Source organism: Lathyrus oleraceus, chromosome 4, assembly GCF_024323335.1.
Source record: "Lathyrus oleraceus cultivar Zhongwan6 chromosome 4, CAAS_Psat_ZW6_1.0, whole genome shotgun sequence".
NCBI classification, from domain to species: domain Eukaryota; kingdom Viridiplantae; phylum Streptophyta; class Magnoliopsida; order Fabales; family Fabaceae; genus Lathyrus; species Lathyrus oleraceus.
Genome location: NC_066582.1, coordinates 243,586,390 through 243,613,510, shown reverse-complemented (window position 1 = coordinate 243,613,510; position 27,121 = coordinate 243,586,390). Strand labels below are relative to the sequence as shown.

Genomic DNA, 27,121 nt, shown 5'->3' with positions numbered 1-27,121 from the left:
TCTCTAATAACTTGAAAGTTAGGATGAGAATTACATGTCACGAGCCTTAAGTAGTAAAGAAGGAATGAGAATGGAGATTTCTTATCCTCGTTCTGGATATCTTTGGGTGCGGGATGTTTGACCCGTTGTTAGCTCATAATTTCGACGCCCATTTTAGAGTTACAAAGTGGAAATCCCATGTGAAGATGTTTTAGACCAATGAAGGTGTTTTCGACCGAATATGATACTAGGGAGATTCAATCGAAAGTCCTTGGGTGAGAAGGGTCATCGTGAAGTTAGGATTTAGATATATTTCTTTAAATATTTTGAAGACGTGTTCAACTGGAGATTCAAAATTAAAATAAAGGAGGTAACTTTGTTCTTATCTGAAACTGTTGAAGGTATACGTGGAGCATAATGGATAGTTGCATCCATGCAAAGTGCCATTTGTCTCGACGTGATTAAGGGGCCGTTGGAAATGGTTATTTAGATTAAGTATAGATAGAGGATCTTAGTGTTAGGACCAGTGTGTGTCAAAGTGTGTACAAAGTTTGTAAAATTTAGCAAGTATGCGTGTGAAGAGGAACCGTAAATTAGAAACGTACGTTTGTTTTACACCATTGTCAGTTACTTTGAAGCAATACAATTTATCTTTACTTTTCTAGAAATACTTTATTTCAAATCTTCTTCTTTGATGCTAGTTATCATCATTTCTTCTACAATTTTTCTCTTTAGTTCGCATTAGTCTTTTATTGTCTAAATAGTTCACTCACTATTGTCATCACTATACTGTCGAAGTATTCGTATTTACCAGAATTCACTTTAAACAATTAACACATGTCCTAGGATCAATCTAATCGATCATGCAAGTAACCAGATTTAGTAATTTGGAAGATCAACGATTATTTACCAATTTTCACGGTAAACAAATTGGCACGCCCAGTGGGACAGTGCTAACGTTTTTTAGAAAATTGAAATTGTTTTTTAATTCTGGTTGTTCATACATTTTATCCTTTTTTCGAAAGAATTTGTTGTATGTTATTAAGGAGTGGTAAAATAGCCATAACCAACGAACACAGACCAAGGAGAAAATCCACTATGAGAATGGCGAATTTAAATGCGCCAGATAACCAAAATTCTCAAAATCCATCAACCAGCAATATACCACCCCTTTCTTCTTTGATAGGGGAGAACACGGCCATAATGCACGTGTCTGAAACAATTTTATATATGGCAAGTTCGATGTCAACGCATTCAATTCCCCATACTGAACCGATTTTAACTTACATTAGGCCTAGTGGGCCTCCCCGCACCACCAATTGAAAATGTTACAAACAGGCCTTTGGTACCCCCTGTTTTCTCTATACCATTTGCTGGTCGAGAACAACCGTTTGGAATGCCAATTTCAGTGATGGAAAGTTTACACAATGTTGGTTCGACCTTCTCAGAACCAGTAGTTAACATAAACTCTCCAATACAAGGGTCTGGGGTTAACATGGGTCGAAACAACCAATCTTCAGGTTTGAGACACCAGACACAAATACCTAGCCTTACTAATAATTCTGCAGCAGTGTGGAGACAACAAATAGACGAGAGCAACCATGAGATGGTCCAAATGCTTACCCAAACATTGACCACCGTATTAAATCCTCTGAATTCTTGGGTGTACCACATGTCGCTACGCGAAAAATACAGAGTCGCCATCGGTTTTTATTTATTCAAAAGGAAAGGGAAAATATCAAGAAACCCCAAAGTATGGTCGTCACAACCACAAACAGGTTCGGAAGTCGGTTATGCAAGGGGAAGGTATTAGCACCCCTCACATCCATGGTACTCCACGGAAACCATCTAGGATGTTTGCGCTTACGTGTGTATTGTTTATCGAATGCTTGCTTGCCAAGGTTTGCGGAGTGGAGGTAGATTTTAAATTAGTGTGCTCGCCAAGGAATGGATCCTCGTGCCTACGTATGCCCACTTGTTGAAGTGATAAATCAGAGCTTTCGTAGTTCGTGGTTTTGAAATTGTTTGTGTTTGTTTTGTTGATTTTATTACCTTGAAGAAGGGTCGAATGGTGTCGCCCTAAGGCTCAAACAAAAGGTTTGAATGCGTTGAGTTGTTTTTAAGTTTTGGAGAAAGTGTTATTGATTTTGGATTGCACTAAAGACTATGGATAAAGATGAATACCTCAAACGGTCAAGCCAAACGTCTTGTGTTCGAAGCATTCAGAATGAGTGTAGGAAAGCTCCAGTCTCATCCCTTCTTTATCACTTAAGGCTCGTGACGTACGATCCTAATCGCCATTTATTGTATTTTTGAATTTGATTTGGAAAAGACTGCTTGACGTTAGATCAAGGGTTTGTTTATTTGTTTTGATTTGAAAAAGATCGCTTGACATTGGATCAAGGGTTTTTTTATTGAATTTGATTTGAAAAAGACCGCTTGACGTTGGATCAAGGGTTTGGTTATTGATTTTGAATGGGTGAACGTTCCTAAGGCCTAAGGAGTATCTAATTAAGCAATACAAAAAAGCAAGTAAATCCGTACATGAGAAAGGGGAGGGGGTACATGTAAAGTACAAGGGATTGCGAAAATAAAAGGTCTCATTGTCAGGTAGCCCAAGAGAAAGCCATGTGTATGCAATTGTGTACTAAACTAGAAAGCATGCAAAATTATCCTATTTCTAACACTAGGGGTACAATCGTCATTTCAAAATTATGGTTAATCGAATTAAATTTCTATTTATGAAATTCTAATTAAAGATAATTAAAATCTAAGTAATTCTAATTATTCTAAATCCTAAATTAATCGAAATTAATACTCCTAATTAAACTCTAGAATTCTAACATCATTATTTTTTTTTAATCCTAATTCTAAATTAAAAATCTAATAATATTCCTAATATCTTCTAAACTTAATTCTAAAATTCTAATTAACTAATCCTAAAATTAATATTTCTAATTATCTAATTACCTAATTCTAAAATCCATTTCTAATAACATTTCTAATTATTTCTAAAAGTTTTTCTAAAATCTTAATCTAACTTAAAAAGATTATAATGCTTCTGATTAAAACTAACTAACTCAATGAAACTGGACATTATATGGACTGGGGGGTGTATCGGTATTGAGGGAGGTGTAAGCCCTACAACTGAAGGGACAATGGTGATTAGGCCTTCCTTCCATCATCATCCAGATCCAAGCGAAGCTTGAAGAAGAACCAGGTCAACGTGAGAACACACAACTTCATTTCATCATCGGCGATGGTAACGGCGTAAATGGAGTTCAAGGCGCGAGCGAGAAAATCATCGAAAACTCTTCCGTTCGAGCAACAACGGCACGCGTTCTCCAATCGCCATGATTCGAAGACTCAACAATTCGTGGATTCGCAATCAGTACTCAAATATGGCTCGCGTGGTTCCAACATCATTTCGGCTCAAAGACGACTTGCGTTGATACCGCATGCGCAAACGGAAAGAAGACGACGTTATAATCGAATTGGGAAGACTCACCAGATCTAAGCTTGGATTGCGGACAGGCTTCAGAGGTTGTGCGTGATGGTGAACTTGAGAAGTTGAATCCGAACGGCTTCGAATCAGGTTCTTGATACTTCTCTTCTGAAATTTGGCGCTGGTTCGTCCCTTGCTTCAAAGTCTCACACTCCTTTTTTGGATTGACAGTGATGGATGGAGATGATGAGGAGCGGTGAGGACGAAGAAGTTTGAGCGCAATAGCTCTGTTGCAGGTTTTGTAGAAGAAATTGCCGATGAAAGAGATGAATGGAGAGTTGAGTCCAATTGGTGAAGAACTCAGAAAGATAGAAGGTGATGGAAAGAAATGGAATCCGATTTTGGTTGAAGGATCCTCTAGAGCTTGGTTAAAGGTGCGTATTTATAGGCTTTCCATTCTTCTTATCTTCTCTCCTTCTCCTGCTATCTGTTTTCGTTCTGAAATGAGAGTGAGGTTGTGAGGGTTGTTATGGAGATTAGTGATTATGTTAGAAACGAGACAGTTAGTTAGACATTCTAAAGTTTGTTAGATCCGCTACAATGAAATGAAGTGTCAAATTTAAGTGAAATGAAATTCTGGTTTTTAGCCATGCAATTAGGTGATAGTTAGTTTACAGTTAGAGAGTTAGAACTTAATTGGAGCTAAGTTAATCGAAATCCAAATGAAATGTAATTTGTGTTAAATGAAATCATGTTTCTGTTAATGAATTGAATTCTTTTTGTTGAAATCTCTATTCTGCAGGTTGAACTTATTGGTTGTGAGTCGAAAGCTGTTTTGAACTGTGGTGTTCGCGTTTTGGAGGTTGGCTATGGCTTAGAGCTTGGCGCTTGCACTGCTGCGTTTTGGTGTTGTTGCAGTTTGGCGTGCGTTTTGTTGGAGGCTCGTGCATTAGCTGCGTTTTGCAACTCTGAGTTGTTGTGGCTTGCAGCTTTTGGAAGCGTGGGCTGCACATTGTAGCAGCTGTATTACTTCATTTGCTTTTTTTTTCTCCATTTCATTTTATCTAGTAAATTGGATTTGAATTTTTTTAGTTTATTAAATGGATATGGTTTAATTGGATATGACTTGGACATGGGTTATTGTATTAAAGTGGACCTGAATTGGATATTTGGTTTGATAACATTGGTTAATGAGCAAAAGTTGGATATTGGATTCATATGGATATGGTTAATTGGATATGAATTTTGGATGAATAAACTTGGATATTAACAATGAAATTGGATTGGATTTGAAATGGATATTGAAAATGGGAATTGGATATTGATTTGGGTAAATGTGGATCTAAACTAAAATGGTCTAATGGAAACATGAAATTGGATATTGAAAATGGACTAATGTGGACAAAAGTGATTTAGAACTAAGATGGATAAATTTGGAAAATGGTTAATGGGTTCAAAGTGCAAATCTGAATTTTTGTGAACAAAAAGGATGAATGGGCCCCAAACTTCCTTATGGCCCGTTAGTAAGAAATGGTTCAAATTCGATCGAAATTTCTAAAATAAAAGATTAAATAACTTCCCAAAATTAATCTAAATCTCAAAATCAAATTGAATACCCAAAATCGATTAACATCAATTTGAATTTCAAAAATAAACTTGAAACTAAGATCAATCGGGAAAGAGACTATGATGCAATTATGAAAATGTGAGTTGGATAACGACATATAGTGAACCAATGAACCTAAATGATCACAAGACTTGTACATCATATTAAACCATGGTTGCATGAAATGATTGATCAAATGCATCAATGCACCAAGAAACACATGAATTCAAGTCCCGTGTCGCCTTGTGTCAAACCATGCTTATGCAAATGGAATGAATGCTCACGATGATATGCATATGTTTGGGGTTAGTGATCCATATGATCAATATGAAGGGTGGGGCGAATTTCAAGGTATGACAGCTGCCCATATTTAATCTTCTCGGACCTGAATGTATGGATAGCAACAACTTCCAAAAACGATCAAGGTAGGAGATGATTAAATACTTGAATAACAGGAAATTTGCCTGCCATGAACAAATGGAAAGCAATGTGAAGACAGGTCACAAGAAACTTCTTCACTGGGATATATGGTGAACAAACATGTCTTTATGCAGGGCAGCTACTGGGAATAGGAATGTTATTTGGTAAATGGATATGTGAGAGGTTAGATATGCATGTCATATGCAGTATGCTAATGCAATATGATTGATTATTTTTTCCATTTTGTCTCTACTAACAAGTTTTTTTGAAGGCACCGAGAAAGAATTTTCCGTTGGGGATATCTTCTTGGTAATTGTTCTTTTTGAAATCATGAAACGATTTGCCACACAAATCCTAGGATTCGGGATGGCAGATGACCTTACTGAGGACGACAGTAGGCGAAAGGAAGTTAAATTGTTAATCGACAACTCTGAGGATGGGGACAGAAGTAAAAGCAACGCTGATTATTGGGGACTGAAACGTTCTGACCTCAATACTGCGATTGGGGTACAAACTGGACATTCTCAACTCTGTGGTTGGAAACAAACTGTGATCAACATCGGTTCTGAGACTAGAGACAGGGTAAACATCAACTCTGAGGTTGGGTTTGCAGATGAACATCGACTCTAAGGTCGGGAACAAATGTAGTAGGTGTCAACTCGGAGGTTGGGTTTGTAGATGAACATCGACTCTAAGGTCGGGAACAAAGGTAGTAGGCGTCAACTCGGAGGTTGGGTTTGCAGTTATCAACTATGAGGTTGGAGAATAAGAAAATGATACAACAACTCGAAATTTGGGAAAAAGGTAGTCATTCCACTCTGAGGCTGGGGATAAAAGGTAGTCGTCAACTCTAAGGTTGGAAAAAGGCAGTCGTTCAACTCGGAGGCTGAAGGAAGATAACTATTCAACTCTGAGGCCGAAGAATAAGGAGACATACAACTCTGAGGTTGGGGGTAACACGACACATTCACTCTAAAATGTAAAAGGGTAAGTACTCAACTCTGAGGTCGAAAAAGGGTGATCGTCAACCCTAAGGTTGGAAAAAGTGGGGTCTAAGCTCTGATGCTAGAAAGAGATACACCAACTCCGAAGTTAAAAAAATGTAACTGCTCAACTCTGAGGCCGGGAGCGAAAAAAGGTAAACATCAACTTCGATGTTGGAAACAAGCAGATACTCAACTCTGAGATTGGGAGAATAACTGGTAAACAACAAGTCTGATAATAACTCTGAGGCTGGAAAAGGAATGACAACTCTGAGGTCGGGATAAGGAAAGGCAACATACAACTTTGAGGTTGGGGTAATATGATAAGCGACGAAAACTTTGAGGTTGCAAAAGGCGACAACACTGAGGTTGGAAAATGAGCTACAACACTGCGGTTGGAAAAGGGGCGACAACACTGCGGTTGGAAAAGAGGCTACAACACTGCAGTTGGAAAAGGGGACGACAACACTGTGGTTGGAAAAGGGGCTACAACACTGCGGTTGGAAATAAGAAAGGTTACCATCAACTCTGGGGCTGGGATAAGGAAAGGTAAACATACAACTCTGAGGTTGGTTAATGAGAAAAATAACAACAACTCTGAGGCTGGAAAAGGGATAACAACACTGAGGCTGCAATAGGGATAACAACATTGAGGCTGCAAAAGGGCTACAACACTAAGGTTGGAAAAAGGAAACATACAACTCTGAGGTTGGAAAGAGGAAACACAAAACTCTGAGGTCGGAACAAAGGGACAGAAGATAACTCTGAGGTTAGGAATAAGAGAAATAGACAATAACTCTGAGGCTAGAAAGAAGGAAGAAGAAACAACTCTGAGGTTGGAGTGAGAACTGACATCAACTATGAGATTGGGTATAGGATAGTCTCTCAACTCTGGGGTTAGAGGTAATGACATCTAAAACTGAGTAAAGGGTGATTATCTACAACTCTGCGGTTGGGGAAGAGATACCAACACCGACGGGTATCGAAAAAAATGATAGACACTGATGAGCGAAGGGAAATCAATACCGACAGGTATTAAAAAAAAGTGATAGACACTGATGATTACTGCTTGATCGGTCTTTCCAATTTGAGAGATAGGGGTTTTGCCAACGAGAATTGGACTTTACGAGAGATTTTCCAACTGAATGGGCTGTTGAATATTGCCAAGAGAGTTTTGGGCTAGATTCTTCCTTGTTAGAGAGATTTGTGTTATGCTGGATGAAATGAGATGATATGAATTATGCATGACAGATTGATGCAATGATATGAATATCCATAGATGACCCAATCTTTGGGTACGATGCAATGAATGCTGAGGATGTTTTTGAGTTTCAAGGCTTCTGATTTGGAGGGTGGGTTGCGTCTTGCATGACTTCCCGACATCTGACTTCTTGATATTGCTGGAGGATGGATCTGACGTAGACCTTCAGATGCCCCAAGCTAGATCTGAAATGCATTCACAGGCAATGAGATAACCTTCATCTCTTTGGATCGTCTTGCCCCCAAGTTGTTGGGTATCTGCAAGGATTACCCTAATCGCAGGTTAAGAAGCAACTTTGTCGTGGATTATCTCAATCGGATTTGCCCTTGTGTCTCGGAACTGCATTCCTCTGATTAACCATTTTTGAGAGATTGACTTCTTGTGCCCTTGGGGTGGCCTACCCCAGTACGAGCCTTGAAGTAACTTTGCCTCTGGTTGGCTGATTTTTGAGGGAATGCCCCTGACTTACTGATCTTCAGAGATTGATTGAATCTCGCCTTGACTACTTCAGATTAACTGAATCTTGTAGAGATTTCTCGACGTGACTGCCTCTGCTCGACGGGATCTCGAAGCGATTTGTCTTTCTGCTCGACAGAGTCTTCAAACATTCTGATCGATATGATCAAAAGAGAAGTGGCTTGCCCCTGCTCAACGGAGGTCTCAGGCATTTGGAACCATCAAGTTCTTCAATTCACGCTAATTGTGGTGGATTCCTTGATGTCAGATGCTTACTCATAAGTAAGACAAGTTCATTTTTGGAAATGATAATGCAATGTCATTTTTATGCAGTTTTGAAATCCCAACATGCTCACTGAAATTCTGACATTTAATGAATGCATCATTGATAACGAATGTCACATATCAATATCAACACATATGAGTAAATTGATGAGGAGTCAGTTTTAACACGGTCGTTCTGACTATAGTACGCCTTCGAAATAAACATTTGCTTCAATTAGGTCTTTTGAGGGTTGTAACATGGTCTGGTTCATGGTTTTTAGAAAGAAAGGACATATGGCTCGAACCTATCCTAACCCACCCGCTCTTCGTGATGTTATCCAGTCCTACGTTCAGCTAGTTTGAAACAAGGGCTCTTCTTCCAAAAGGGATTTGGGAGTGATGGTTAATGAACCTACGAGGTTTTTGGTGTGGCAGTCGTGCACCTTCTGTTTGGTTTGTGGCCACACGAATTTGTTCTTGCTGAGGATTATCTTTTGATTCCTCTTTTGCAGATTCGTTTTTTTCACGTCCCTATTTTGCTGGATTAATTTAGATTTACAATCCATAGGGATGCCCTAATTTTTTGCCTAAGTCACTCTTTTGATTCCTCTTTTACAAATTCGTTTTTTTCACGTCCCTATTTTGCTGGATTAATTTAGATTTACAATCCATAGAGATGCCCTAATTTTTACCTAAGTCACTCGTTTTCGAGCTTTCAACTTAGTGGGCTTTCTTTCTTTTTTCTTTTTGTTTACTTTCTTTGTTTCTTTTTTTTTGCTGAAACAAATCGTATGACATCTGTCAATTGATTTGAATAGGTTGTGACCGCCTCGTGCCTCTGTGGGTGAGGGACAACCGTTTCGAATTTGGTGATTTCCGACCTCTTATGAGGGATAAGATATGTTTGATCCTCATATAGGACACTCCTCTTTTTGAAGTTTGAACGCTTGGTCAAACTGACTGACGACTACCCTGCCCCGGTTTGAGATTGAGGGTTTTATATTTAAGAAAGAAACTCCTACTGCTCGGCTCGAAGGGGTTAACTAGGGATTATCTTCCTTATATCTCCGATGTTTGGGATTTGAAACAATGCCTTACATCATCAGCAAGGTTTTATTCAAAAGTGTACGAGCAGTGAATTCGTTTCGTGTTTTTAATTTCATCATCCTCCTCCAAAAACCAACATTTAAATATTGACAAGATAAAGTATGAGTGGACACGAATGGATTTATTCAAAACATGCATATTCATTTCAATGTCATTATTATTCAAAAACAAACGAATTTATTACAAATGAATGTTACAAATGACAAACAAGAAAATCACACATGAACATGATTGAACCAGAAATTGTTGGACTGATCCGTTTTATTCTCCCATTGCTTGAGGTCTTGATTATGGAGAAAGCTGACAAGACGGTTCTGTAGATACCGATCCTTCAAATCTACTACTGCTTTGACTATGGCACTGCAGATGTACTTGCCTGCACGGGGTTGTTTGGAACATTTGGCTTGAACGATATTGCTTTTGAGTCAATCAAGTCTTGTACTTTGTGCTTGAAGATATTGCAATTCTCGATCGAGTGCCCCCGCGTCCCAGAGTGATACTCGCAATTGACGTTCATGTCATACCCGGGAGGTATAGGTATAGGAGGATCCTTAGCTTCTCTCAGCTGGACCTGCGAATCCTTGAGCAAGTGAGCTAGCAGAAGACCATACGGCATGGGAATTGGATCAAACCTTCTGGGAGGCCTCCTTGGTCCTTGTCTACCTTGCTGATAGTAGTTCTGTTGAGCAACAGGTTGCTGAGGAGCATAGGGTTGCTGATATTGCATTGCTGGAGGACCGGTTGGAATGACATACGCTGGCTGCGGATATGGGTTAGGTGTTACTGCTGCCACTGGATAGTATGGCATTTGGTAACCTCCATCTCCCCCTTGAGCGATAGCATTGGTCTCTCCTTCCTTCTTCTTTGAGAATCTAGAATAAGAGTTCTTTGCTCCACTAGCCGCAACTGTTGTGTCTTGTATCTTGCCGATCTTCAAGCCATTCTCAATTTGCTCACCAGCAATGACCAAGTCCGAGAATCCTGAGGTGGTATTTCCAATCATTTTTTCAAAATACGGCCCTTAAAGGGTATCCACGAACATGTTTATCAGCTCTCTTTCAAGGAGAGGGGGTTGAACCCTGGCAGCCAGGTCTCTCCATCGTTGGGCGTACTCTTTGAACAATTCATCAGGCTTCTGAGAAAGGCTTTGGAGCTGAGTCCGATTGGGAGCCATGTCTGAGTTATACTGATAATGCTTCAAGAAGGCTTCAGCAAGTTCCCTCCAGGTTCGTATATGCGTGCGCTCGAGCTGCATATACCATTCCAGAGAAGCTCCACTAAGACTGTCCTGGAAAAAGTGCATTAAGAGTTTCTCGTCACTAGAATGAGCGACCATCTTTCTGCAGAAAGCTCGGATGTGGGTCTTTGGACAAGTGACCCCTTGATACTTTTCAAAGCTCGGGACTTTGAACTTGGGAGGAATTTTCACGTCTGGCACTAAGCACATGTCAGCAGCATCCAACCCAAAAGTATCAGGACCTTGCATCGCCTTGAATCTCCCCTCCATCATTTGAAATCTCCTTTCTATGTCAACAGGAGAAGGACCAAAAGCTTCATAAACTGAGTCAGCCTTTGTAGTGAAGAAAGCATCCTGCTGATCGTCAATCTCGGGTTGGAATCTCCCATTGGCGGGGATATTGAACGTCTGATTAGCATTCTGATACACCGGACCTCTTTCGGGAGGTGGCTGAGCTACATTAGGCGTAACAGCTCCTCCTTGTGGATTCACCGGTATAGTCACAACAGCATGGTTGGCAGTAGAGGCTCTCAGATTATCCTGACGCATTTCCTCTTGTCCCCTAGCCAGAGATTGTAGGGCTTCAACGAGTTGACCCATATGAGCCTTCACAGTGGTCATATCCTCCCTCATAGCAGCTTGGTTCTGCTCCAACTGATCCATGAGCAATCTTTGATTGTTGCGCGTGTAGTATGAATGTCGGGAAGTCAACTTGACTGTGGATGATTCTGGATAGAAGGGTAGAATGGTAAGTTTTCTGGTTTTTGTTTGATGACATGCAGAATGATGCATGAATATTGTATTTGAATTTTTATGATGTATGAATGCATGAGTGAGTGAATGAATGATACACAAGCATGGTTCTCACAAGCCGGACACACAAGTTGGCGTGGTATCACAAGTTCAAGATACAGATGGAGGATAGCTCTGATTGCTTACTCACAATGGGGATCTCACCGGTCGTAGTCTAGGGTTAGATAGGGACCCCAGAATCATCGATTCATTTGGCTATTTGCCGCTTACGGCAAAAGCTTGCCGGTCGTCAACTCCCTCAAATGAGCCTCTTCTGGGTGAGATCTTCGTACCGACCCACACGAGAAAAGCTTCTCGGGGGCCCGCACTACGCGACCATCGACATCGGGTTCTAGACAAGGGTCTCAAAGTCACGGACCTCCTTGATTGTTTGCCGCTTACGGCAAAAGCTTGTCGGTCGTCAACTCCATCAAGAAGATCTACTTTGAGTGAGATCTTCGTACCGACCCACGCGAGAAAAGCTTCATGAGGACCCGTACTACGCAACCATCAACCTTAATGGGCCATAGGTTTAATGTTCTACAAAGGTCCTTAGAGTCATGGATCCAAATGAAGACATTGATCGCTTACGCCAAAAGCTTGACGGTCGTCAATGTCTCCAAAAGAATCTACTCTAAGTGAGGTTCTTGTATCGACCCTTACGAGAAAAGCTTCTCGGTGGCCCATACTACTCAACCTCTCCTATCTCAAGTTTGCACTCTACACTCGGGTGGAGAGTCTTTCCCACAAGGTTACTTGCAATCTGAGTTGCATCCATCACTACCATAGAACCATGGAATCATATAATATATACAAAATTTAAAGCAAAAGGAAATAAATAAGGCAAGCAATATCAAAAGGATAAGCATACACACATGCGAGGAAGCAACCTAGATTAGACTTGACTTGCTTAGGGAGGTGCCCCAGCAGAGTCGCCAGTTGTCGCTACGCGAAAAATACAGAGTCGCCATCGGTTTTTATTTATTCCAAAGGAAAGGGAAAATATCAAGAAAACCCAAAAATATGGTCGTCGCAACCACAAACAGGTTCGGAAGTCGGTTATGCAAGGGGAATGTATTAGCACCCCTCACATCCATGGTACTCCATGGGAACCATCTAGGATGTTTGCGCTTACGTGTGTATTGTTTATCGAATGCTTGCTTGCCAAGGTTTGCGGAGTGGAGGTAGATTTTAAATTAGTGTGCTCGTCAAGGAATGGATCCTCGTGCCTACGTATGCCCACTTGTTGAAGTGAGAAATCAAAGCTTTCGTAGTTCGTGGTTTTGAAATTGTTTGTGTTTGTTTTATTGATTTTACTACCTTGAAGAAGGGTTTTCGAATGGTGTCGCCCTAAGGCTCAAACAAAAGGTTTGAATGCGTTGAGTTGTTTTTAAGTTTTGGAGAAAGTGTTATTGATTTTGGATTGCACTAAAGATTATGGATAAAGATGAATACCTTAAACGGTCAAGCCAAACGTCTTGTGTTCGAAGCATTCAGAATGAGTGTAGGAAAGCTCCAGTCTCATCCTTTCTTTATCGCTTAAGGCTCGTGACGTACGATCCTAATCGCCATTTATTGTATTCTTGGATTTGATTTGGAAAAGACCGCTTGACGTTGGATCAAGGGTTTGTTTATTTGTTTTGATTTGAAAAAGACCGCTTGACGTTGGATCAAGGGTTTGTTTATTGAATTTGATTTGAAAAAGACCGCTTGGCGTTGGATCAAGGGTTTGGTTATTGATTTTGAATGGGTGAACGTTCCTAAGGCCTAAGGAGTATCTAATCGAGCAATACAAGAAAGCAAGTAAATGCGTACATGAGAAAGGGGAGGGGGTACATGTAAAGTACAAGGGATTGCGAAAATAAAAGGTCTCATTGTCAGGTAGCCCAAGAGAAAACCATGTGTGTGCAATTGTGTACTAAACTAGAAAGCATGCAAAATTATCCTATTTTTAACACTAGGGGTACAATCGTCATTTCAAAATTATGGTTAATCGAATTAAATTTCTATTTACGAAATTCTAATTAAAGACAATTAAAATCTAAGTAATTCTAATTATTCTAAATCCTAAATTAATCGAAAGTAATACTCCTAATTAAACACTAGAATTCTAACATCATTATTTTTTTAATCCTAATTCTAAATTAAAAATCTAATAATATTCCTAATATCTTCTAAACTTAATTCTAAAATTCTAATTAACTAATCCTAAAATTAATATTTCTAATTATCTAATTACCTAATTCTAAAATCCATTTCTAATAACATTTCTAATTACTTCTAAAAGTTTTTCTAAAATCTTAATCTAACTTAAAAAGATTATAATGCTTCTAATTAAAACTAACTAACTCAATGAAACTGGACATTATATGGACTGGGGGATGTATCGATACTGAGGGAGGTGTAAGCCCTACAACTGAAGGGACAATGGCGATTAGGCCTTCCTTCCATCATCATCCAGATCCAAGCGAAGCTTGAAGAAGAACCAGGTCAACGTGAGAACGCACAACTCCATTTCATCATCGGCGATGGTAACGGCGTAAATGGAGTTCAAGGCGCGAGCGAGAAAATCATCGGAAACTCTTCCGTTCGAGCAACAGCGGCACGCGTTCTCCAATCGCCATGATTCGAAGACTCAACAATTCGTGGATTCGCAATCAGTACTCAAATATGGCTCGCGTGGTTCCAGCATCATTTCGGCTCAAAGACGACTCGCGTTGATACCGCATGCGCAAACGGAAAGAAGACGACGTTACAATCGAATTGGGAAGACTTACCAGATCTAAGCTTGGATTGTGGACAAGCTTCAAAGGTTGTGCGTGATGGTGAACCTGAGAAGTTGAATCTGAACGGCTTCGAATCAGGTTCTTGATACTTCTCTTCTGAAATTTGGCCCTGGTTCGTCCCTTGCTTCAAAGTCTCACACTCTATTTTTGGATTGACAGTGATGGATGGAGATGATGAGGAGCGGTGAGGACGAAGAAGTTTGAGCGCGGTAGCTCTGTTGCAGGTTTTGTAGAAGAAATTGCCGATGGAAGAGATGAATGGAGAGTTGAGTCCAATTGGTGAAGAACTCAGAAAGATAGGAGGTGATGGAAAGAAATGGAATCCGATTTTGGTTGAAGGATCCTCTAGAGCTTGGTTAAAGGTGCGTATTTATAGGCTATCCATTCTTCTTATCTTCTCTCCTTCTCCTGCTATCTGTTTTCGTTCTGAAATGAGAGTGAGGTTGTGAGGGTTGTTATGGAGATTAGTGATTCTGTTAGAAACGAGAGAGTTAGTTAGACATTCTAAAGTTTGTTAGATCCGCTACAATGAAATGAAGTGTCAAATTTAAGTGAAATGAAATTCTGGTTTTTAGCCATGCAATTAGGTGATAGTTAGTTTACAGTTAGAGAGTTAGAACTTAATTGGAGCTAAGTTAATCGAAATCCAAATGAAATGTAATTTGTGTTAAATGAAATCATGTTTCTGTTAATGATTGAATTCTTTTTGTTGAAATCTCTATTCTGCAGGTTGAACTTATTGGTTGTGAGTCGAAAGCTGTTTTGAACTGTGGTGTTCGCGCTTTGGAGGTTGGCTATGGCTTAGAGCTTGGCGCTTGCACTGCTGCGTTTTGGTGTTGTTGCAGTTTGGCGTGCGTTTTGTTGGAGGCTCGTGCATTAGCTGCGTTTTGCAACTCTGAGTTGTTGTGGCTTGCAGCTTTTGGAAGCGTGGGCTGCACATTGTAGCAGCTGTATTATTTCATTTGCTTTTTTTCTCCATTTCATTTTATCTAGTAAATTGGATATGGTTTAATTGGATATGATTTGGACATGGGTTATTGTATTAAAGTGGACCTGAATTGGATATTTGGTTTGATAACATTGGTTAATGAGCAAAAGTTGGATATTGGATTCATATGGATATGGTTAATTGGATATGAATTTTGGATGAATAAACTTGGATATTAACAATGAAATTGGATTGGATTTGAAATGGATATTGAAAATGGGAATTGGATATTGATTTGGGTAAATGTGGATCTAAACTAAAATGGTCTAATGGAAACATGAAATTGGATATTGAAAATGGACTAATGTGGATAAAAGTGATTTAGAACTAAGATGGATAAATTTGGAAAATGGTTAACGGGTTCAAAGTGCAAATCTGAATTTTTGTGAACAAAAAGGATGAATGGACCCCAAACTTCCTTATGGCCCGTTAATAAGAAATGGTTCAAATTCGATCGAAATTTCTAAAATAAAAGATGAAATAACTTCCCAAAATTAATCTAAATCTCAAAATCAAATTGAATACCCAAAATCGATTAACATCAATTTGAATTTCAAAAATAAACTTGAAACTAAGATCAATCGGGAAAGAGACTATGATGCAATTATGAAAATGTGAGTTGGATAACGACATACAGTGAACCAATGAACCTAAATGATCACAAGAATTGTACATCATATTAAACCATGGTTGCATGAAATGATTGAACAAATGCATCAATGCATCAAGAAACACATGAATTCAAGTCCCGTGTCGCCTTGTGTCAAACCATGCTTATGCAAATGGAATGAATGCTCACGATGATATGCATATGTTTGGGGTTAGTGATCCATATGATCAATGTGAAGGGTGGGGCGAATTTCAGGGTATGACACCACAACCTCATCGACAATCTCTGAGGGATTGGGTAAGGGAAAACCAGGGGGCAACCTTCGAAGAAGATCTTACTATCAACCAGATCCCATAAAATCAACCGCAACCAGAGATGGTAAATTAGGAAGTAGGAGACGGACCCCCTAGGATCGAACCACAAATCCCCAGAGAAAGGGAGCCAAGGGTAGTAATGGTAAATAGAAACCAAAACACCGATAATGTTATACGGCATATTCAACATGATGATATGGCAGCAGGTAACAATCTAGCAGCCATGGTCGAAAGGATTATGGTTCGAAATGGGGTAAACTTTGGCCTTCGAAGGCCAAATTATATATCACCTTTGTTCGAATATATCCTACAGGCAGAAGCACCCCCTAGAGCAAAAATCCCCAAATTCACTAAGTTCTCTAGGGATACTATTGAATCCACTGTCAAAGATGTGGCTAGATATTTAATCGAGGCAAAAGACATTTCGAACAACGAAAGCCTTAGGATAAAGTTTTTCCCAAGTTCTCTCATAAAAAATGCTTTCACATGGTTCGCCACCTTTCCACAAAGTTCGATTCTTACTTGGAATCAGTTAGAGAGAATGTTCCATGAGCAGTTTTACATGGGACAGACGAAGATAAGTCTGAAGGAATTGGCTAGTATTAAACGAAAGTTTATTGAGCCAATTGATGACTATCTGAATAGGTTTGGATTATTCAAAGCTAGGTGTTTTACACAAGTGCCAGAGCATGAACTGGTCGAAATGGCCGTTGGGGGCCTTGACTATTCTATAAGGAAGAAGTTAGATATCCAGTATTTGAGAGATATGACCCAACTGGCTGATAGGGTTCGATGGTTAGAATGCTTGAAGGAAGAAAATGGTAGAGAAAATAAGAATAAAAGAATAACCTATGTCTATTTCAGCAATGATGATGAAGGGTCCTGTAACGGGCCTTCAGACTTCGACAAAAATGAAATCAACCTTGCTGAGTTGAAGCAAGGACCACCTTACGCGTGTAAGGTTTTGGCCCCGTCGAATGGAAAAAAACCTATTGAACCAAAAAAGAATGATAAATTTCCTAAGAAAACTTACACTTTCGACGTTACAAAATGTGACGAAATCTTCGATTTGTTAGTTAAGGATGGTCAAATGATAGTACCCCCGGGTGCTAAAGTGCCTCTTTTAGAACAAAGAAAGAAAAGAGGATTTTGCAAGTACCATAGTTTTCTGTGTCATAAAACATCTCAATGTTTTATTTTCAGGGATCTTGTGCAGAATGCCATCCAAGAAGGGAGACTCATGTTTGGAGACAAACCTCGGAGCCAGATGAAGATCGACTCTGATCCTCTGTAAGTGGTTGATGCCTACTATACGGAGCTAGAGGAAGTGAACCTGGTCGAAGTCACTGACGATTTCGACATGATCGAAGCCATTGAAAACTTCATCAATGAACCTGTCATGGCTAGAATTTCTGAACATCTTGACCAGGAATCTTTTAATGACTTCATTCAGGAAGCTGTAGAAGATGCCACCAACAAGAGCGATGATGTCTTCGACACTGGAATCACTAAAGATTCCAATCTGATGATAGTCACCAAGGAAATCGTTGATGGTTTTGTGCAGATAGATAAGGCCACTAAGGGCCTTCAATTACAACTCCAGACGTTGGACATCACTGAAGATGTCAACATGGAGGTTAATATGGTCGATATATCCCAGGAGACCTCCATGGAAGTTGACAATGAATGTCAACAGGAAGAATATAATAAAACCGCCTTTCCCAAAGAGGATGAAACACTGTCTGATTTCCTCCGAAGGTGCCAGAAGAAGCAATCAGAAGTCATGTTGTGCCCCCGATGCAGTGTTGTGTTCGACAAGAAGGCTACCCAAAATCTCGAGGGAGTAAGGAGGGTGAAACACTAAGGGGGTCACAAAGCTTTTCAAGATCAACAGGATGTTCAACCCATAAGGGCTTTCAACCGAAGGAGATACTATGATCCAAGACGGTTGATGGTGAAGCTTGGTGAAGCAAAACAAAAAGGTCATGCTACTAAACCCATTTCTTTCAAACCAAATGTTGAAGCTTAAAATGGGAAGTGGGTAAAGCCGATAGATGGCAGGAAACGCAACCAAGGGAAATGGCAGAGCTTCGAATTTGATAGAGGTTCGTCATTAGCTTACCGTAAGGAATTTCATGTCGATAAGAAAACCTCCCATGTCTCTGAAAGTTATAAAGGAAAGAACCCCATGACAAGGTCTCAATGGAGAAGGGAGAAGGGGACGAGGAAAGCCCAGAGGGATGCTGGTGAAAAAGACAAAGTTGAGTCCACCACCAACGTGCCTGCGAGACAAAATGAAGACTTAGGCTTTGACAAAAGAAAATTTAATAATCCAGCAGAGGCAGTCAGAGAAAGATATGATCAAATGGCTACTGAAGACGAAATGTTGACATATAATTTCGACTCAGGATCAGAGGCTTCTTTGGATATTTTGGTCGGTGTGGTGTCTGTGATGCCCAGGGAGTTCGACTGAATTATAGAGGTCGAAGATACCGACAACATCACGGAAAGAGAAATGGCTGCTCATGAGCTAGTGTGCTACTATGTGATGAATAATGATTGTGTTGAGGAGCGAAATTCCTTCTTCAAGAGACCCAACGAGGCTATGAAGAGTCATCTTAAGCCTCTCTTCATTACTGGGAAGGTCGAAGATGTCCCCATTAATAAAATTTTAGTGGAATGCGGCGCCACCGTGAATTTGATTCCGCATCACATGCTGAGAAAAATTGGCAAGTACGACACTGATGCCAAACCTCACAATATGGTGCTTACCAATTATGAGGGTAAAGTGGGTTCCACCCTTGGTGTCATCTAGGTCGAGTTAACCGTAGGAACGATTACAAGACCACAATGTTTATCATTGCGGAGATGAAGGCCAACTATAATCTATTACTTGGAAGGGAATGGATACATGGGGTCGGGGATGTGCCATCCTCAATTAACCAGCGAATCGTCATATGGCGTCCAGATGGTATTGTGGAGAATATAGAAGCAGATCAAGGGTACTTCAAAACTCATATCAACCATACCGACAAACGCCATTTCGACAAGCATTTGGCCAATATTGCTCCATGTGATTCATCCGACTTTGCGTTCACTCATGACGATGATGCTTATTGTTCCCTATCATTGCACCCTTACAATGGCTTTCGCTGGGACAAAGAAGTAGTGGGCGAAGACGACTTTGGTTATTTAGGAGTGTTAGGAATTGAACCCACGGGTTAAGGAAGCAAATTCAATGCTAATGATTGAGTTCGAAGCACTAAAAAGGATTTCGGATTACATAGCCAAAAGTAAGCAGCAATTGGCCTTAGAGCCCAAAGTAAAAAACATGGTTGTCGAAACCAGTGAAGATTCTCATCAAATAGGTCATAGAAAGGACTTTGATCCAATTCCACTTAATAAGGTTCAAAACGAAGAGTAAGGCTATAGGCTCGATGCTATCTACGATGATGAGCCATTGGGTTTCGAGAAGGATCCGCTGGCAACAAATGTTAAAATGCTGGCTCAAGATCCACTTGAGGAAATAGACTTGGGAGAGGGATTAATAAAGAGGCCAACTTACATTAGCGCCAATATCAACCCTCAACTAAAATTCGAAGTAGTCCAGTTTTTGAAGGAGTTAAAAGACTGTTTCGCGTGGGACTATGAAGAGATGCCTGGTTTAAGTAGAGATCTGATCGAATTGAAGCTCCCAATCAAGCCTGGAAAGAAGCCCATCAAGTAGAACCCAAGGCGATTTGCACCAACAATACTCTCAAAGATCAAAGAGGAGGTCGAAAGGCTTCTTCGTTGTAACTTCATTTGTATAGCCAGGTATGTCGAATGGTTAGCTAATATTATGCTTGTTATTAAAAAGAATGGTATTTTAAGGGTTTGTATAGACTTTAGAGATTTAAATGTTGCAACCCCAAAGGATGAATATTCAATGCTAGTGGCAGAAATGCTAGTCGATTCCGCTTCTGGCTAAGAATATCTTAGCATGATCGATGGATATTCTGGATATAATCAAATATTTATTGTAGAATAGGATGTCCCCAAAACAACATTTTGATATCCTGGAGGATTAGGCCCCTACGAATGAGTGGTGATGCCTTTTGGTTTGAAAAATGTTAGGGACACCTACCAAAGAGAAATGAATTCGATCTTCAATGATTTTATAGAGACTTTTATGCAAATTTACATAGATGATATTGTCATTAAGTCTGTTTCAGGGAAGAGCCATATAGACCATATTCGACGGTCCTTCGAAAGGATGAGAAGACATTGTCTAAAAATGAATCCTCTCAAATGAGCTTTTTGTGTGCAGGCAGGGGATTTCTTAGGCTTTGTGGTCCACAAAAAAGGAATTGAAATAAACCATAATAAGACCAAGGCCATAATGGATGAGAAAACTCCATCAACAAAGAAAGAATTGCAGTCACTACTGGGCAAGATCAATTTCTTAAGGAGATTCATCTCAAACCTTAGTGGGAAGACGCAAGCTTTTTCACCATTACTTCGACTAAACAAGGAAGGATTCAAATGGGGGCAGGCTCAACAAGAAGCATTTGATAAAGTTAAAGAATACTTGAGTCATCCACCAATCCTGACACCACCTTGTAGAAATAAGAGTATAAGATTATACATATCTACATCTGACAAGACTTTTGCGAGCATGTTGGCTCAAGAGGATGATAATGGCATCGAAAGAGCCATTTACTACCTCGGTGGGGTCTTAAATGATGCAGAAACTAGGTATGCCATAGTTGAAAATTATGTTTATGCTTGTATTTCTCTTGTACAAAGTTGAAGCATTATATAAAACCTGTTGATGTTTATGTTTCATCTCATTTCGACATCATTAAACATATGTTGTCCAAACCAATTTTACACAGTCGAATTGGGAAGTGGGCATTAGCATTAACTGAATATTCCTTAACGTATATGCCATTAAAGGCTGTTAAAGGACAAGTGGTAGCAGATTTTATAGTCGACCACTCCATAGATGTGAATGCACTGAACTATCTCGAATTAGAACCTTGGAAGTTGTACTTCGATGGGTCTAGTCACAAAGATGGAACATGCATATGAGTTTTAATTATTTCTCCTAATAAAATTCCAACAAGACTCAAGTATAGAGTAGAGGGCCTCTGCTCGAACAATAAGGTTGAATATGAAGCCCTCATAGCCGGACTTGAAATATTGTTGGAATAGGGGGCAACTCGAGTCAAAATAATGGGTGACTCAGAATTAGTTATAAAACAGATCACAAAAGAATAAAGATGTATTAAGGAGAATTTAATTATGTACTTCATAATAGTCAGTCGATTGAAAAAGATTCGAGCTGGCTAAAATTCGACATATACCTCGATTGGAAAATCAAGTGGCTAATGATTTGGCTCAAATTGGATCTGGGTATAAAATTTCAAAAGAAAAATTGTAAAAAGTCATCGAAGTCAGAGGAAAATTTGTATCAACCAGATTAGCCCCATCAGACTTAGAAAAGACAAAGTTAGGATACGCTGATGAAGAAAACTTCCAAATATTGGCAATATACAATCTGACATACGAGGATTGGAGGAAACCAATAGTGGAATATCTACAGAATCCAACAGAGTCTTCTGATCGAAAAACTAGGTATCGAGCGTTAAGTTATTTTCTTTTAGGATTGGATTTGTTTAAGAAGTCTCTTGAGGGAGTTTTGCTTAAGTGCCTCAGTGAGTCGGAGGCATATTTATCCCTTTCGCCATAGTGGGGCATGTGAGGCACACCAAGTTGGACATAAGATGAAATGACTCTTATTTAGCCAAGGGATGTATTGGCCTACCATGACGAAAGATTGCATCGAATTTGCAAAAGGATGCCAAGAATGTCAAGTACATGCAGACATACAACATGTCCCTGCGAGCGAATTGCACTCTATAATCAAGCCTTGGCCATTCAGAGGTTGGGATTTGGATCTAATTGGGGAAATTTGACCACCATCATCTAAGAATTAGAGGTATATCCTGATGGGCATTGATTATTTTATGAAACGGATCGAAGCTATACCTTTACCAAGAGTAAATCAGGAAGATGTGATCGATTTTGTCCAGAAACATATTATTTATAGATTTGGAATCCCATAGACTGTCACAACAGATCAAGGGTCAGTATTTACTGATCTAAAGATGCAAGAATTTGCTAAAGAAATAGGTTTCAAATTGTTACCTTCGACGCCATATTATGCTCAGGCTAATGGACAGGTTGAAGCTGCTAATAAGGTAATTATTGCTTTGATTAAGAAGCATGTGGGGAAGAAGCCTAAAAATTGGCACAAAACTCTAGATCAGATTTTGTGGGCATGTCATACTTCTCCCAAAGAAGCCACGAATTCGACCCCATTTCGACTGACCTTTGGTCATGATGCAGTTTTACCAGTAGAAGCTTACCTACAATCCACAAGAATTCAAAGGCATCATGAAATTCCATGAGAGTTATATTGGAACATGATGTTGGATGAGTTAGTTGATATAGATGAAGAAAGACTAAATTCCTTGGGGTTATTAAAACAGAATAAGAAGAGAATAGATAACTCTTATAACAAGAAGGTAAAAAAAACGCCTGAAGACTTGGTCTGGAAAGTGATCCTTCTAATGGATCTAAAGGATAGGACCTTAAGGAACTGGTCTCTAAAGTGGGAAGGCCCTTTTCGGATTTTGCAAGTGTTTTCTAATGGTGCCTATGAGATTGAGGAACTTAATAAAGGCAAGAGAATCTTGAGAGTAAATGGGAAATATTTGAAAAAGTATAGGCCAGTACTCCAAGAGATAAAAATAAGAAACGAGTAATTAAGTATAAGTTAATTAGAGGCAATATGGTAAAAGTGCCAAAATGGTCTGCATTTGATTAAAGGCCCAAAGGGATAATACTCATTACAATAAAGACTTATATTTCATTACATCAAAATAGGGCAAAAATGGAAAGGAAACCAAAACTAGAAAGGAAGATTGGCCTTGATCTTATGGTATTTTGCTTTAAGAAGTTCCAGACGTTTCTCACATAAAGACCTTTTCGATCAAAGAAGCTTGATTCCAGATTCCAATTTTCGAGCTTTTTCGATGAACTCCATGCTAAATTCTAGTTCTTTAGCCATCAAAGCATCATCGAACTCCAGTAGTTCACTTTTGCTTCTTTCGACTTCAAAGATTTTTGCATGTAGTTCTTCTATTTGTTTTCTCCACGAAGCAATATCACGATCATGGCCTTCGATCTTTTCTTTATTCTTTTGTTTTGTCTGCTCCAATTCCATTTCCTTGTTGCTTGACTCAGTAGTGGCATCCCAGGAAGCTGCCTCAGAACCAGTCTTCTTTTCGATCTCTCTTGTTAGCTGAGGTAGTAGCTTATGATCTTTGACAGCTTGGTCGATCATAGTGCCTACCTCCAAGATAACATTGGCCACTTCAGGAGAAGCTTCTAGAAGATTGACTTGATTAAGAAGAGCCCCCAAGGTTAAGGGGGGTAGAAGTATCAGCCAACAATAGCAGTAATAAGTCACCCTTGAAGATCTTGTCCTTAATCTTAGAAAGCACTTCATCCGCAGGCGTACTCGAAGGTTGATCATTAGATGTCGAAGCAGCGCTAAGGCTTTTCTCAGAAGAACTTTCCCTGCAGCTTAACATAGCCTTCAGATATTCAAGGGGTTGGCTTCGTTTTAGAATAGCTAGTTCTTCTATAGAGAGACCCCTAGTACTACTTGTCGAAACTCTTCCTGTTGGAATAGCTGCAATGGTTGGAGCGGAAATAGTTTGGCTCTGAGCCATTCCTTCGCCTATGTCTTGGCCTCCCTCGTCATTATCTTCCCCTTCTTCGAAGCCTCTATCAACGTCACCAACAGGGCATGGGGTCTGGTTACCTTCATCCTCTTCCTCCATCACTGTATCTTTTCCGTTGTCACCCTCTTGTTGGGGATTGACTGTTCCTTCGATGTTGCGTGAATCGTCTCCAGGATTTTCTCCAGCTTGAACTTCTTCATCCACCACCATGGTATCTTGGTTCACTCCAGCATCGTCTTCTTCATTCAAATTAGCTTCATGATCGGAACCGCTGGTGTGAAAGTGTCGGGTAGTGGTCTTTGGTGGTGAAGTATCAAGCCCACCAGAAAGGGGTTGATTGATTTCACTCATGGAGATTTTTTCAGATGACGGTCGATAGGTGGGTTCGCAAACGTTATTTAAGACATTTGCTATAGAAGTTGGCACAAAGGAAGTCGTAGCTTTGGTTCGAACGACAGTACCTGAGGCATCCTGATATCAAAACAATCAAAAAATGAGTGGTAAAGACAGTAAATCCACTAATTAAGATAGAGTGAAATTTGTTTTACCTTGTCTCCTTCGACCCCAGGGCTGGAGTTATCACTTTCACTTTGAGTCGTCGCTATCTTTGCCATGTCTTCAGGGGTAGGCTCTTGGATGGTAAGTGCATAAGGCCTTTTCTTGAAAAGTTTTGTTGGAGGTTGGCTCAAAGCGTCAGTAATCTTTGGTTGTTGTTTTCTCTTCCCAAAGGTTAGGTTGAGCATAGGTGACAGATCCTCTTCGTCAAAATCTATTAAGACAGGGGTTTCTGTGGGTTTATTTTGGATTTTTATGGGGGTTAGAGGAGGTTTTCGAGCAGCCTGAATTGAGTATTGGAGTGTCAGTACCATTAAACATAACAAAGAGTAAAAAAGGGCAAGACGAAGATATACCTTTGTGGGCTTGCTACATCCCTCATTCTTCGATTTGATTGGCCTTCTGATTGTTGTTTTCTTGGGTTGGACCCTGGTGGCTAAAAGCAAATAACATAAAGCAATTAGTGTAAGCTAAGGGTAAATATCCTAATAGAGGGGTATGATTCGAGAAAAACCTCCCATGTCACACCTTCATATATGTCTGATTCGATGCGAACATCTCCGATCCCTATATGAAGATGCCCTTTGAAACTATCTAGAGTATGCTTAGTCGCAACCACCCACTGGTCTTTTTTCTAGGAATGATGTCAAAGGATCTTAATGGAGTCCGCACAGATAAACCAGTCTGGAAATGGAGGGGCAAGGGCCACTCCAAAGTCAGTATTAGGTAGTGGAGGAACTTTTGGGGAAACAATTCGAAAGCCATTTCGTAGCGTTTCTCATGAGGAACATACAAAGGGATTTTTAGAATTTCCATTTTCTTTGAAAAAATTTCTTTGAGCGTGATAGCTGCTTCGCGGATGGTTCGACTAAGATCATCAGGCCTATAGGCAGTTTCAAAGTAATTTTGGAAGGCTTGGATTTATCTAATAAGCGTGTAAGTACCTTTTTTGGTTCTTTCCTGCACAAGAAGAAAAGCTTTGTCAAAATGTTGGATAAAGGAAGAGACATCATATAACTTTTCAGTATAGTATATGTTCCACCATCTCCCAAAATCTCGAGTGCAGAGGAAGTTAGGCTCGAAGTTGAGAGGAGTGAGTTGGGTCATGGCAGTATATTTGGCTATCTACTTAAGGGCGGTGGTTTCATTGTGGACCGCATTGTAGAGAAGGAGGCTACCATTTTTATCATACATGCACTTTGGGAGAGCCTAAATTAGCCTAAACTTTCGAGCGACAAGGTTGGGTTGATAGGCGATCAAAGTAACCTGAACTTTCAAGGGGTTTAGTCGAAGGGTTAAGATCTTAGGGGTCAAAGAGGCTTCCCAAATCAATAGAGATTTTGTCTCTCGTTTTTTGGAGGGAGATGGGAAAAGCCTTGTAAACCATTTTGGACCATACTTTCTGGCAGCAAAGAGGGCCATGCTCGAAGTAAACACATGGCGCTTGGCGAACATCATTATATAGCCCATGAAAGTTGGTCGAAGGGCTTGTCCTTCGTCATTGGGAGTCAGCTGGGCCAGTCGAATGCCTTTGATCCTTCTGTTTTTTACTTCCTCAGCTTCTTCATCAACGAGGCCTTTATTCAGTTGACTTGCCTCGAACATGGTATTAAGCTAAAGTTGTAATAACCAAAAGGGACCAGAGAGGAGGAGATTCCCTTTTTCACCCAAGTTCTTCAATTGAGTGACTCCATCACTCAATGATTCATAGAGGCTTGCCAGTATCATTTCACTTAGGCAAACGCTATGTCCAGCATGCAGTTGGTTCGCCATGGTGAGACACTTTTTGGAAACTTGCAATGACTTCAAGCAGAATATAAAATGAGACAACCACAAAGCTAAGAAAGCTATGTGTTCCACATCAGAGACAATGTCAGTGTCTCTGTCATTATAGTATGCAATGTGAGTCGAATACGCTGCTATAGAGGTTGAAAAGGTTATGGTATCTTCAGAATCAATCTCAGGGTCGTACGTGTGTCCAGTGGGTTTTAGCCCTGTGATAGCGGCTAATTCGAAAAGTGTTGGTGTAGCCATGCCGTTTGGGAGGTGGAAAGTATAATGTGTACTATCCCAAAAGTACAATGACGAAACCAACATGGATGCACTATACTCCAATCCTACCTTCGACAACATGACTAGGTCATAAATTCCAATGTCTTTCCAGTTTTGGGCTTTGTTTTTTTCTATTTTCTTTAACCATTCCAAATAATTTATTGGGTCTTTGAATGAAGGGGTAGCGCGAAAAACTCTAAATTCGTTGTTCATGAACCTCAAATCTATGGTTTCACTAGTGTTCGGGTTTTCAGCAGCGGTTAGTTCAACCCTAGGTTTTTTCGCTTTCCCTATGGGCTTGCATTTATGGTAAGAGGGGAAATATTCTTTAAGTTTGCTAAAATCAGTGTCTAAATCAGTTAAAGGCCCAGATAATAAATGAGTTTTTCCAGAAACAGAAACAAAGATAAGTACCTGGGAACCATAGATCCTGCATTGTTCCTCCGTTTTGGATTCTGGGATATATTGTT

General features: G+C 39.9%; 4 protein-coding genes across 5 annotated transcripts; 3 read left to right on the top strand and 1 right to left on the bottom strand.

Moving 5' to 3' along the window:
- Nucleotides 1–3,081: 3,081 nt before the first annotated feature.
- LOC127074834 (uncharacterized) lies at nt 3,082–4,641 on the top strand. Of its 2 annotated transcripts, XM_051016223.1 has the most exons (3): nt 3,082–3,574; nt 3,656–3,858; nt 4,227–4,641. In XM_051016223.1, the coding sequence occupies exons 2-3, from the start codon at nt 3,742–3,744 to the stop codon at nt 4,440–4,442; spliced, it is 333 nt and encodes a 110-aa protein (XP_050872180.1). In that variant the 5' UTR covers nt 3,082–3,574; nt 3,656–3,741; the 3' UTR covers nt 4,443–4,641. The 2 variants fall into 2 exon arrangements, with proteins under 2 accessions (XP_050872180.1, XP_050872181.1); XM_051016224.1 differs by lacking the exon at nt 3,082–3,574 and having other exon boundaries at nt 3,581–3,858.
- A 5,901-nt stretch (nt 4,642–10,542) lies between these two features.
- On the bottom strand, nt 10,543–11,421 carry LOC127136869 (uncharacterized). The gene has a single exon (XM_051063382.1). The coding sequence runs from the start codon at nt 11,419–11,421 to the stop codon at nt 10,543–10,545; it is 879 nt and encodes a 292-aa protein (XP_050919339.1).
- A 2,482-nt stretch (nt 11,422–13,903) lies between these two features.
- On the top strand, nt 13,904–15,450 carry LOC127074833 (uncharacterized). The gene is made up of 3 exons (XM_051016222.1): nt 13,904–14,414; nt 14,496–14,698; nt 15,066–15,450. The coding sequence occupies exons 2-3, from the start codon at nt 14,582–14,584 to the stop codon at nt 15,279–15,281; spliced, it is 333 nt and encodes a 110-aa protein (XP_050872179.1). The 5' UTR covers nt 13,904–14,414; nt 14,496–14,581; the 3' UTR covers nt 15,282–15,450.
- Nucleotides 15,451–16,387: 937 nt separating this feature from the next.
- Nucleotides 16,388–17,542, top strand: LOC127136868 (uncharacterized). The gene has a single exon (XM_051063381.1). It carries the CDS (start codon nt 16,388–16,390, stop codon nt 17,540–17,542), a length of 1,155 nt encoding a protein of 384 aa, XP_050919338.1.
- The last annotated feature ends 9,579 nt before the right edge of the window (nt 17,543–27,121 follow it).